Source organism: Trachemys scripta, chromosome 14 (assembly GCF_013100865.1).
Source record: "Trachemys scripta elegans isolate TJP31775 chromosome 14, CAS_Tse_1.0, whole genome shotgun sequence".
Classification (NCBI taxonomy): Eukaryota; Metazoa; Chordata; order Testudines; family Emydidae; genus Trachemys; species Trachemys scripta.
Genome location: NC_048311.1, coordinates 27241498 through 27254991, shown reverse-complemented (window position 1 = coordinate 27254991; position 13494 = coordinate 27241498). Strand labels below are relative to the sequence as shown.

At 40.6% G+C, this 13494-nt stretch overlaps 1 protein-coding gene across 2 annotated transcripts in view; it reads left to right on the top strand.

Moving 5' to 3' along the window:
* Positions 1-13494, top strand: part of NOL11 (nucleolar protein 11) — a 38553-nt gene that overhangs the window by 17282 nt on the left and 7777 nt on the right. The window contains exons 12-18 of one of the 2 annotated variants that reach the window (XM_034790282.1): positions 214-398; positions 906-1031; positions 2690-2917; positions 3522-3600; positions 4422-4514; positions 4808-4915; positions 5210-5362. In XM_034790282.1, coding sequence (XP_034646173.1) covers positions 214-398; positions 906-1031; positions 2690-2917; positions 3522-3600; positions 4422-4514; positions 4808-4915; positions 5210-5323 — 933 coding nt within the window. In that variant the 3' untranslated portion in view covers positions 5324-5362. Of the gene's footprint in view, positions 1-213; positions 399-905; positions 1032-2689; positions 2918-3521; positions 3601-4421; positions 4515-4807; positions 4916-5209; positions 5363-13494 lie in introns of those variants that run through there. The other variant, XM_034790283.1, reaches the window with a different exon arrangement.

Sequence of the window (13494 nt, the reverse complement as noted above, 5' to 3'; positions counted from 1 at the left end):
TAAGTTAGTCTCTCACCAACAGAAGTTGGTCCAATAAAAGATACTGTGTCTCTAATATCTTTGGGGCCGACATGGCTACATCTACACTGCATGTTATCTGCAGTCTGAAGTGTTTTGTTTTGTTTTCTTCTCCACTTAAGTCAAATCAGTAACAATATGCTAGTCATAATCTTGTACTTCTAACACTTTTGAACTGGATAATGTTACTTTTAGGATTCTTCTCAGAATGATATTGAAGAGGAATTGAGGCAGTTCTTGTCAAATGCACAGATGTCAGATTTCCAAACTACCATTGGATACATTATAACAGGTCTCGTGAACAGGTGTAAAACAGAGCCAACATTTTACCCTCGAAATTGCCTGGTACAGTTGATCCAGACACAAGGACTCTCTTACAGGTGAATATTAAGTGTTTAAGTCCAGTTTTTGAAAGTGACTAAGTCGCTCATGTGAAGTATTAAAAGTGTTACTTATGGTCTAAATGTGGAGACCTTTACCAGAAAGTGATTATTTTATGACTTTCTGTTCTCACAGGAAGACCTGTAGGATTTCTGTTGCTAATATCAATTTTATATATAAAATTATATAATCTTATGTAGCACTTTTCACCAGTAGATCTCAAAGCGCTTCATAATTTTTTAAAAACATCTGTCATTTTCATCACTATGAAGTAGGGCAGTACTTTTACCCCATTTTTACAGATGATGGAACTGAGGCACAGAGAGGCTAAGTGACTTGCCCAATGTCTGTGGCAGAGCAGGGAGTTGAACCTGGGTCTCCCAAGTCCTAAACTAGTGCCCTAACCACTGGACAGTCCTTCTGCACCTTAATCTAATACAAGATTAATGCTTCAGTAGTTCACATGTGGTCTAAATGTGGGGACTAACTTCTTTATTCTGCTTCAGTTTGTGCCCAGACTTAATGGCAGTTGCCTTGGAGAAGACAGATGTGCATTTGTTGCAACTCTGTCTACAGCAATTTCCTGATGTTCCTGAAGCAGTTACCTGTGCTTGCTTGAAGGCTTTCTTAAGGTAAGTGGGAAGCTGGTAATATATTTCCCTTCTGTTAGTCTAGTTTTTACCTGAAGACTCGGTTTGAATACATTTCTAAGAATCATTTTAGTATTCTTAGCTTTTTTTTATAGATCAAGAGTTAAATATTGTTTAAGAACTTTCAGAAACCTGAAATTGTATGTATGTATTCTTGAATTTTTACTCACCACCTCGTTAGTCAGCAAATTACTTCAAAGTCCTAAATTGATGCCATGCTTGTGTGTTTGTCTCCTCTCCTAGAACACATTATTGGCATTAGCATTGTTTCCACTAAAACTGGACGCCCCTCCTTGCTTTGATGGCTGCTTAAGATGGAAAGCTTAGTCAGTTTTGCCTATACACCATGCTTTTTATGTAACTCACCATGGTTTATCACCCTTACAAAAATGCTGGACTATTGTCTTTCCTTTTTTAATATTCTCTCGGATGGTATATTGCTAAGACAAACCAAAGCATAAAGCCAGGCAAAAAGACTGAATAGCAGCCCTGACAATCCCCAAAATACTTGGAGCCATCCATCTGCAGATTCATTTAAATGCAATAAGTCTTTGTCTTAATATCTTCTCCAGACGAGCTAATTAAAAGTGTAACAGAAAATTGTGAATGCACTTGTTTCTTAAGTGTGGCATAAGTTATGTATGTTGTGCAGTCCCCAGACACAGACAAGAGGTTAAAGGGAACACTTTGCTGCTCTTGGTTTTGAGTGGCCTGTGATACATTTTTACCAGGGCCTGTCTTATGTTGGTTTAGCTTGCTCCTGTAAACTTAAATGGCAAACTAAACCAATATAGAACACTGATTAACATTAATTTTGATGTCCACACACACTTAACTAAATAGTTATGTTTAACTAAACGTAACACCTTTAGTTAAAGTGGCACAATTTTGTGTGTTGACAAGCCCTTAACACTAAAATTCTACCTTCTATTTGTGCAAGATGCCTATTGACTAAAACAATTTTGTAAACTGTTTGGATTGCCAAAAGTTACTATCCATGGAGACTGACTCATTCTTTAAAAATTTCAAAATGGCAAACCGTGTTGTTCATATTAGCAGTTAATTGCCTGTCAACTGCTTGCATGCTAAACGTTGGAAATAATTATAAACATTTTAAGGAACAAAACACATAGCTCTATATAAGAGGGAGGTGGGAGGGATAGCTCAGCGGTTTGAGCATTGGCCTGCTAAACCCAGGGTTGTGAGTTCAATCCTTGAGAGGGCCATTTAGGGATATGGGGCAAAAATCTGTCTGGGGATTGGTTCTGCTTTGAGCAGGGGGTTGGACTAGATGACCTCCTGAGGTCCCTTCCAACCCTGATATTCTATGATCTATGAATGCCATATGATCAAAACAAACTTAGTTGGATTATACACCTTCTTTAAACAAGTCCATAATAGAATGACTGGTGGCACAGTAATTAAACTTGTGGTGCTAGAATCAGTACACATTTTATAAATATTAACTCTGAAATACTTTAACTGGATTTTCTCTTGTTCTTTCATCTGTATTGTATGCTTCAAAGTGCTAATAGACTATTTTGGTATAAAAAGATTGATAGTGTTGTTGCCTGTGCAGAGAATATACAAACATAAAGCATTTAATAGTCTGTCCATGGAACTACCCTTCCTTCTTATAGCATCAATGACGACAGCCTTCAAGGAACAAATGTGAATTTAGATTCAGTAATCAGTTACATCGATATTGCACTCAATGATCAAGTCGAAAAACAAACTGAAACTGTACAGAATGGCTTCAGTTCTGAACTGATGGAGGAGGATAGCTGTGATATTCAGTTAACACCGAAACCCCATGTGGTGGACACTGAAGAATTATGCCCTATTGGACCACAAAAGGCAGCACTGCTGTATCCTTTGATGCATATATACCCTTTTAATTTTGTTACATCATTAATTATCTCTAGTTTGATTAAAATACAGGCTGTAAAATAAGTGGTGCTTACCATTAGCCTTGTTCCAAAGTCTGTCTTAGCCTCTTTTTAATCATATAAAGCTTGTCAGTTGTGATAAATAGGTCATAACACAAAAAGTGATAAGGCAGTCTTTGTATTCATGCTGTAAAGTAAGTGATACTTAGAAAAAGTAAATGTAAATCAAAACTAAGTATACAATTTCATGTTGCAATAGTAAAAGTTTGATCTAAAATGTTAGCTTCACAGAAAGAGTAGTTGGTATTAAGTGTTTGGCTGGCAAAGTAACTATTAACTATGTAACTACAGTACTTCTAAGAAAATTGAATCCATTAAAAAAACAAAACATGCTACACTCAGTCACTGAGCCTAACTTTTATCTCATAGTAGAAGCGCAAGGACCGGGGAGAAGAATATACAGAACCCAAAACAGCATTTCTCCCTAGAAGTCTAGAAAACTACTTTAACAAAATTAAGATCCACTGAATCTTTGTAGAAATGACAATTCTTGAAACTGTATTTCCTGAATAATCCTGCACAGAAATGCCATTCTCCATTCAGCATACAGTGAAACATTTCTCTTGCCTCATCTGAAAGACCTTTCAGCTCAGCAAGTCATTGTAAGCATATTATACTACTTAGAACTAATTATCAGTTTAGCTCTTAACTATAAATCAGAAATCTTTTTTTTTTTCTTTTTTTAAGTTGCATAGAACTTATTTTTCATGTATTGGTTTAAGATATCAAATAAGAATTAAAAATGGTCTGGCATGTTCTGAAACTAAATTGACAGTCTCTCTAAAAATGAGATCAATACACTACAATTAACAACAAATAATGAAATATTTTTCCTTTCCCTCATCTTGTATGCTTATTCATGTGCTGATACAGTAATTCTTAATCTGTTCTCACTGAACAAAATTTGTCTGTTACTGAACCAGCTCTCACTAATTATATTTGTTTGGGGGCAGGATGGGACTTCCAAGACTTCAGTTGTGCGCAGGACACTGTTGGCCTAATCCTGGTGTAGTCAGTGAAGTTTAATGCATTGCAGTTAAGATCAGTAAAGGCAGGAGTGGTCACTGTTTGAATGTGTTCTTTAACAAACTAATGGAAAACTAGGTCCTCATGGATTGGTGATATGTCTGGTGTCTGACTCAAGTAGCAATGACTTAGATCTGTCATACAATGATTAATGCTGAATTTCTTCTGACACTTTACGTATGCTCAATCTGCTAGTTTTCTGTGGTTTCCAGAATTCACTCTAATCCACAGATGGTATCAAAAAGTCTTGAGACTAATAATTCAGACTTACTGTACAAGTTCGTAGGGAGCTGAAAACTAGTATATTAAAATTTACAAATAGGGGCATGTTCAGGGGGAAATAACTAAGAATCTGTTAAATGTCTGTTATAGCAGTCTGACTCTATTTTCCTTCTAGCTGTTTCTCCGGTATTTGCAATACCTGTATATAAAGTGCAGTGAAAACGTTAGTATGGATTTTCCTGGCATGTGTTCTCCAACCATAAACCAGGTGAGAAGATAGCACTAAATATTACCCTAAATTTGGTAATGGCATAATTTTGTAGTTGATAAGTTCTGTATTGTATTGCATTTATTCATTAAGTGCTAACAGATTAATATCTTTATAAAGTGGCTCGAAAAAAGACATTCTCAAAAAAAAGGGGGGGGGTCATTTTATATCACTAGAAATTAACTTTCAATACAAATGTCTAGTTCAAAGGTTGAACTTGTAATCAGTTAAGCAGATGTTAGATATCATTAAACTATAAAACACAGTAATGCTGATTTGTCTTGTTTCCTCAGATTATGGACTGGATGTGCCTGTTACTAGATGCTCATTTTACAGTTGTGGTGATGCTACCAGAAGCAAAAGGATTGCTTTTTAGCTTGCATAAGTTTGTGAGAGCACAAGTAAGTTACACTTCCTATAATACTGACCTAATTTGCATATGGATTTAGTATCAGAGTGACATGTGGAATATAAAAATACAATCGACTCAATTATATACGTTTGTTCTCCTCTACTCATATGCTTTGTCCTTTGCATCAAATTTCTACTGTCTTCCATCCACTACCGCCCCAGAAATGACAGTATTGCAGTGATCCTGTATTTACATGTGCACCATATAAATGTGCAATTGCTTTTCATATGTGAAAAACATTCCATAAGCATTGTATTATAAACATCTTAATTTTCCTTTTTAGGTACGATTTTACTCTGAACTCAACAAGATAGAAGGAAGTTTGCAAGAGCTACAAAGAATAAAACCCCAAAAAGACTTTGGCTTATATTCTATTGAAATGTTAGAACTGGTTTGAATTTGATATGTATTCTTCATAAACTTATTTTTTATTTAATTCCTTCTCTGACAAAAATTTACTTTCTCTTCATAATGGGTTGTGAGCTTTCTGTGCAGGGTAACATGGTTTACTCTGTAGCTACATTTGAGGGATACAAGTTTGCGGCTTAATGTATAAATCTCTCCCATTTTCACTGGATGACATATTGAAGACCTCACATGACATCAGAATAATCATACTAGGAAAATATACTCCGAGTAACACTCTAAAATGTGACTTGATTTTACGCAATCTTGATTGTATATTGGTAAAATAGCTTCATAAATAGGGTATTGACAGACACTTTCTTAAATGAGATGACAGTATTCTACTGTGCAAGAATTGTTCAGCAATATGAGCCAAATTATAGTGTGGAATCTTTGTTTTAAACATTTAGGTTTGTATAGAAGGTCATTTTAACACAATCTGCCTGGTTCCCTCTTAAATATTATATTGGCAATAAGATTTACTACTTTATTTAGGGAGTAAGAATAACTAATTTCTTTTCAGTTGGTCCTTAACATTGGGCAAATTTACTTTTCCAAAAGATGGAAAATAAGGAGTTTGTCAACTAGCCCTTCCTTATCAGAGTGTAAATCCTGAAGAGAAACTCTGTTCTCTCCTCTATTATTACCCCGTTGAACAAAGATTCTTTTGCTTGTGGCTTTTTCATTTTATTACCTTTTTAGTGTCTAATTCAGAGGTGGGCAAACCTCAGCCCGTGGGCTACGTCCAGCCTGCGGAACCGTCCTGCCTGGCCCCCAAGCTCCTGGCCCGGGAGGCTACCCCTTCCCCGCAGCCTCCGCTCGCTCGCTCCGCCCCCCGCAAAATGCTCTGGGCGGTGGAGCTGTGAGCTCCTGGGGCAGCGCAGCTGCAGAGGCCATCCTGACTCAGTGCTCTGTGCTGTGTGGTGGCGGCGGTGTGGCCCGGCTCCAGCCGGGCAGCACGGCTGTATCGCTGCCAGCCACCAGCGCTCTAGGCAGCGCAGTAAGGGGACAGGGAGCAGGGGGGGTTGGTTAGAGGGCAGGGGAGTGCGGGGGTGTGAATAGGGCGTGGGGTGGTAGGGGGAGGAACAGGGGGGGTTGGATGTGGGCAGGGGTCCTGGGGGAGTCAGGAAGCAGGGGGGTTGGTTGGGGCAGCAGGGGGCAGTCAGGCAGGGAGCAGGGGTGTGTGGATGGGGCAGGGGTCCCGGAGGGGTATGGGGGACAAATAGGAGGTGGGAGCTGGCCCAAGACCCCCTCCCCTAACCGGCCCTCCATACAATTTACAAAACTTGATGTGTCCCTCAGCCCAAAAAGTTTGCCTGCTCCTGGTCTAATTTGAGGTTTTAGTAGATAAACTGACAAAGCTTGGGGAAGGGACCTTCTCTAGCTATAGCAGATCTGAAAAGTATTAAATGACAACGTCCCCTTTGGAGGCACTCATTTTATGGCTTGTTGTTCCTCTGGTCTTTTTATGATAGCTGAAATCTCAGATTTGGTATTTCACAAAGCTCTTGTCTTCCCCACTTAGTTTATGAATTGCAGATCTATTCAGCTCATAGCTAATTACAATGTGCTTCATTAGCCTCCCATTTTTAAATTGTTTTCATATTTTCCTAAAGACACTTTTGAAGCAACCAAGCCTAGTTTTATTCACTGAAGGCAGTGAGGCCGTATGGTATGCAGTATTTCTTCTTACCATCTTTAAAATGCAATGCTTGTTAGCTTCATTGGCTGTTTTCTTACTCGTGTATTATGAGAAGGTAAGTAAGAACACCTCATCTGCACCATTTTCTAATACAGATAAACATTTTGCCTCATGGGTAGCTGCAGCCCTTCTGATTGATTTATTTTTTTAAATCCACCCCTCACCTCTACATGACAAACTTACATTCTGAGTTAAAAACCTTGATTGCCCTACATGTTTGAAAGCCTTTTGAATGTGAAGACCAAACCTAATGTCATGTTTTCCTGAAACAAGTCTGAACTAGCCTATTCCCAGAGCCAGAATCCCATTTTAGGGGCTCTCCCTGTAAAAGATGAGTTGTTTATATCCATTTGAACTCCTGGTGCCCGTGATGAGAGAATGGACCATCTTTCTGGGGGATGGTCTTGAGGACTCAAATTATTAAAATTATCCTGGAGACTACCATTACTATTTACATAAATTTCAGAATGTCAATATCTCATCTTACACTCTATGTAGCATCAGAATTTTAACTCTGCTTGGGGGAGGGGTTGGGTGGCTGTTTTTTTTTGGGGGGGGGGGAGCGCTTTGTTGTTGCTGTTTGTAGCAGTCACTTAAAAATACCCAATTCTATGACTCAGGCTGCCACCCTAGAATCATGCTTTCCTATAATTAGATTTGGCAGAATTTTGGGGGGGATTTTAATATAATTTCATCAGATAATATTTTAAAGCGGCTTTAGATTTTTTTTTTCATAGTTGTGGAAAATCATAGGGGGGAGGAGTCACAATTTAATGACAGACATTGAGATTCAAAAAGTTAGTTTTATAAATGCTGCATAATTATCTATAGCTCCAGTTTTGCTAACACCTGGAGCCAACTGTTTAGGCAGAGTTGTAAATACATGCTTCATGCAGCTTTCATTACAACATGTTTTATCTACAATAAGGAGGACTCTAAATTCTCAAGCAGCATTTTTCTTGCTTTGCCGATCTGTAAATTTGACAATCAAATGGAAATGTTTTCATCGGTTTGTGTGTGTATCAGAAAATTCATTTAATGACACTTACTGATAAAAATCTAATACTTCCAAGCCTACTTATAATGCAGAATTGTCCAGCTACCATCAAGACACAAGCAAATTATAAAGTTATAAATGATTATGGCATGATTAATAGATTTTATAAGAATGTGACAAAGATACACTTACAGTCATGTGCCCAACAAACACAAGATGAACAAACAAGTATCTGTACCCAGCTTGTTCCTACACTCTCTCACCTTGTGGAAAAATCTAAGGTTTGTGCAGAAGTCCCATTCAGCCACAATCCCCCTATGGTCATGCTAACATCAGACTCTTCCCTCTTGGGATGGGGAGCACACTTGGGTCCTCACACAGTCCAAGGAAAATGGTCACAACAGGAAGAATGCTTGCACAGCAATCTGTTGGAGTTAAGGGTGGTCAGAAATGCTTGCCTACACTTTCTTCCCTTAGTCAAAAACAAGTCCATCAAAATCATGACAGACAAAGCTTGTATGTGTTTATATTGTATCAATTGTCAGGGCAGAGCACATTCCTGCTTGCTCTGCACTAAAGAAATAAACTTGGAAATGATGCATGGAAAACCAGATAGTCCTCTCAGCTTCTTACCGCCTGGATACACAAAATACCATGGCAGACAACGTCAGCAGACATTTCTCCCTAAATTACAAATGGGATTTGGACTCTTCCATCTTCAGCAAAATATTCCTAGCTGGAGGATTTGCGGAGATTGATCTTTTGTTATGGCAGCCACCATGACGTGCAGAAAACTCTGTTTCAGGACTCAATCTGTAGGAGACGCTTTCCACATTACATGGAAAAAAAATATATTTTCTTATGCATATCCTCCAACTCCATTGCTTTTAAAGGTCCTCATCAAGATCAAGCAGGACCAAGCCAAGGTCATTTTGATTGCACCAACTTGGCTAACACAAGTTTGGTTTCCTTACTTTGTCAAACTCGCCTCTCTCCCTCCATGGTGGCTCTCAACCAAACCTCAACTGTTTTGTCTCAGGATGCAGGTCAGATGCTTCACCCCAATACAAATGTTCTGCAGCTACAAGCCTGGTTCCTCAATCAATGGTTCTCAGGATTAGAAGCAGCCTGTTCTCAGGAGTACCAAATGTACTTTTAAATAGCAGAAAGGAATCTACAAGATACTTCCCTTTTGGAAATGGAGAAGAGATTATCTCTAGTATAACCAGTGCCATCTTCACCTGTCCAGTCATCTCTTTCCACAATCTTGGATTACCTGCTGGAATTGAAAATGCAAGGTCTTTTCATGGGTTAATTTAGTGGCGATAACAGCTTTCCACACGCCATTAGAAGGCTTCTCAATATTCACTCATCTGACCACAAGATTTCTGAAAGGTTTTATTAATCTTTTTCTGCAGATTAGAGCCCCTGCACTGCTTTGGGACTCTCAATCTTGTTCTGAAACAGTGACCACATGACTAGTGGCTCAATCCCTCTATGAAGAGGGCCTTCTTGGTGGTCATCACTTCTACTCAAAGAGTTGGGGAGATGGGAGTTGTGATGGCAGGCTCTCCAATGTACAGTGTTCTTCAGGGAGAAGGTATCATTACAATTTCATTCAACATTTTTACCAAATGTGAAACTCAAGAAACCTTAACTAAACTATTCACCTTCCTTCCCCCACACCCCCAAACTGCATCAGTCTACACTGTAATCTGATTTCCATACACTAAATGTTCAGAGGGCATTAGCCTGTTACTTGGACAGAAGTAGGCCATTCTGGAAGGTGCCTAGACTGTTTCTCATGCAGGTTAGGGCTAGGGGAGCCTCTGTCTCCACTCAAACTTTCCAAATGCATCTCTGGGTGCACTATTGCCTGTTATGGTTCCACTTCCCCCATGATTGACTGCACATTCTAGTAGATTGCAATCTATGTCTGTAGCTGTACTCAAGGACGTTCCAGTTGCTGAAATCTGTAAGGCTGCAATCTGGTCTTCTGTGCATATGCTTTGGTTCACACCGCAAGATCAGACACTACAGTAGGCAATGCAGTTCTTCTCTGAGGGACTCTGTTCCGAAAATCCCATTGCCTTAAGGGGTTACTTCTAGCAAGTCATCTGAAGCAGAGCACCCCCAGGGATGCTACTTGGAGGAGGAGAGGTATGACCCTGTGGATGCTCCACTACCTCCCCTCCGCTTTGGAGTTTCCTCTGTGGACTTCACAATAGAGAAGGAACTGAAGGCAGTTCACCTGCACAGCCCTATAGAACTTTGGTATGAGGCATGAGGATACAGGGGAGTTGCGTCTTATGCAGGGGTTAGGTTCTGAAGTCAGTGCATAAGGCAAAAATCGCATATAGTCAAACGCTCATTGAGTGGAATGTTGGGCGGAATCGCCTGCACTACAGGTACAGTATTTAAATTATTATTTTTTTCGTTTGTTTTTGTTTGGCCGAGCGCATATAGTTAAAATCGTATAAGTTAAATGCGCCTATGATGCGACTCCACTGTATGTAGGATGCATGTGCGAGCCAAATGGGCACTGCGACCAAAAATCTCTAATCAACGGCACAGGACCAATGCATGCCCGAAGTGGGGCACCCCTAGAGGGACACATCTTAAAGAACTCTCAGTTCCTGCTCCAGTTCTCCTTTCAAATTCTTGTGGCTCTTCTCTGACCCCTCTCCAATTAATTCATCAACATTCTCTCTCTCCAGTTCTGGTGCCCACAATTCAATCTTAAGATTCCCTTCTGTGCGACCAAACCTGTAGTGACAGTTGATAATAGAACTTAGCTGAACTATTGGTGTGGTTTTTGGTTTTTAAGTTTAGTCCCTGAATAGAAAAGTCTGGTGGGAGGGACAAATATTTCAGTCTAGAATCCAACTGGCTGGTTATCCTGTTGAGATAGTTGTATTGTTCCCTGAGAGTAACTCATGTAAATCTTGTATATTTACACTTTTGTTCCTCTTCATATTCTGCTCATTTTTGACTGGCCTTCGTTAAAATAACACATTAAAATATATCATCTTAGTTTAAACCGAATCCCATTTATTTTAAGAGCATATCTTGGCTCGTGACTACATCTGTACTCTGCATAATTAGTACAATATCTTTTTTCAGAGAGGTTGGTTTTTTTTTCTGAAGACACCTAGCAACTTTCCTTTGTTAGATGATATCCCCAGAGTGGTTTTGAGTAATAAATCCTCCCCCAAGCAGTGTATTAATGAAAGCAGAAGTCTGTCTAAATAGCTATCTAGAATATGAGCTAAGCTGCTAACATTTGTATTATTGAATACAATCTGTCAGCAAAGGTCAGATGGAAGTGGTTGCTTAGTTTCTTAGGCGTAGCTTACTGCTGTATGTAGTAAAACTTGGATATTGCAGTACATTTTGAACATGGTCATATAAAAGTATATGTAAGCTCAAAGGCCCAGCCCATACACCAGTCATAAAATAATTTGAAAAGAAGCACCATGAACTAAAAAGCGTACATGATTTAAGCAGGTCTATCAATGGCTATTAGCCAAGATGAGCAGAGGTCGTCTCTCTAGCCTCTGTTTGCCAGAAGCTGGGAATGTGTGACAGGTGACGGATCACTTGATTAGCTGTTCTGTTCATTCCCTCTGAAGCATTGGCCACTGTCGATAGACAGGATACTGGGCTAGATGGACCTTTGGTCTGACCTAGTATGGCCGTTCTTATGGACTGCTATACCTAATTCTACCAGGCATTCCTATGGAGTTCGGTATGGCACCTGGCTGTCCCCAGATTGTCCTAGGGTTAGAGTAGTAGAGCCAGCAACACAAGTGGAACAAGAAATTCAGTCTTTGGCAAGGTCTATACTATAACGTTAAATCAATATAAATCATCTTACGTTGACCTATTTGTGCATATCTCCACTCGAATTTGTCTCCCACCAACATAGGGGGGGAGGGATAGCTCAGTGGTTTGAGCATTGGCCTGCTAAACTCAGGGTTGTGAGTTCAATCCTTGAGGGGGCCACTTGGGGATCTGGGGCAAAATCAGTACTTGGTCCTGCTAGTGAAGGCAGGGGGCTGGACTCAATGACCTTTCAAGGTCCCTTCCAGTTCTAGGAGATGGGATATCTCCATTAAATTTATTTATTTATTATTATTTATAAGCAACCCATTACAGCAACACAGTAAAACCACATCCCCAAACAACTTTGAGCCATGGTCAACCTACGGTGGTCAGTGCAGCGTGAGAGTCGACTCAGGTTCTGTAATGTCTACACTAACAGTCTTCCACTGTCTGTCCCACAATGCCCCATTGCCTGCAACAGTGACTAACTGCTCTGGTCACAATTGTGAACTTCACTGCCCAGGGGTCATGGAGACCAGACGCCATGATGAGTTTAGCTGGCATCATTGCAATAAACAGGCTAAAGTCATACTGACCCAGGTGGCTTTGGGACCCCAGTAGCAGCTGTTTTCTGTGCTTTGTTACCCTCAGCTGTGAGAAATCAACTAAAGCCACCACTGCCTGTGGAAAATAGAGGTAATTTTCAGTACCTTTGCCTTATGCTTATACCCATGGAATAGAGGCCAAAATTTGATTGCTTCATGCAACTAAAATTCCTTCCCTTTGCTGGGCCATACTCACCATAGCTGAGGTCAGGACCAGCTCCAGGGTTTTTGCCGCTCCAAGGGGTGTGGGGAAGCCGCGATGGCAATTGCGATCGGCGGCAGCTCCACTGTACCGCTTTCTTCGTCGGTGGTAATTCGGTGGCAGGTGCTTCCCTCTGAGAGGGACCCACCTCCGAACAGCCTGCCGTGCCGCCCCAAGCACCTGCTTGCTGGGCTGGTTACTGGAGCCGGCCCTGGCTGAAGTTGGGGAGCAGTGCTGTGCAGAGATGCTCCACAGCTAAAGTGTCAGTAGGCATATCCTATAAAAGCTTTTAAGAAGGGAGTTTTGAAATTTCTTTCCCTTTCTGTTGTGACTGCCAATCCACTGCTACACCGGTTTGCTTTTATCAGCAATTGCTGCCGTTGTGGCCTTGAGGGCTGCCCTTTTCACGCGTCGGTGCCTGACTGGTGAGAAGGAAAAAGAAGAGGACATGGGCGGACATGTTCACTGAGATCCTGCAAGCTAGTGCGTCATTGACTGTGAAAACAGGGCCTAGAGCGCTGATGTTGCAGATGGCGTAGAGGACAGCGCACACAGGAGATAGACCCAGGAGAAGAATGCACCTGGATCTAATGGGTCTTTTGAGTTAGCAACCACCAATACTGCAGATCCTGGTTGACATACAGATCCAAAAATCCCAGACTCTCTACTCTTTTAGCACTCCATAGTAGCAGCTCCCTTCTTCCCCAACCCCACCACATGGCACGACAGGCTGCATCCTTCCTTACCCCCCTACCACTTCACACCATGGGACACCAATGAATATCACAGCTTCATGTAAACTAAGTTGAGAGAACCAGTTTGTGTGTGCATG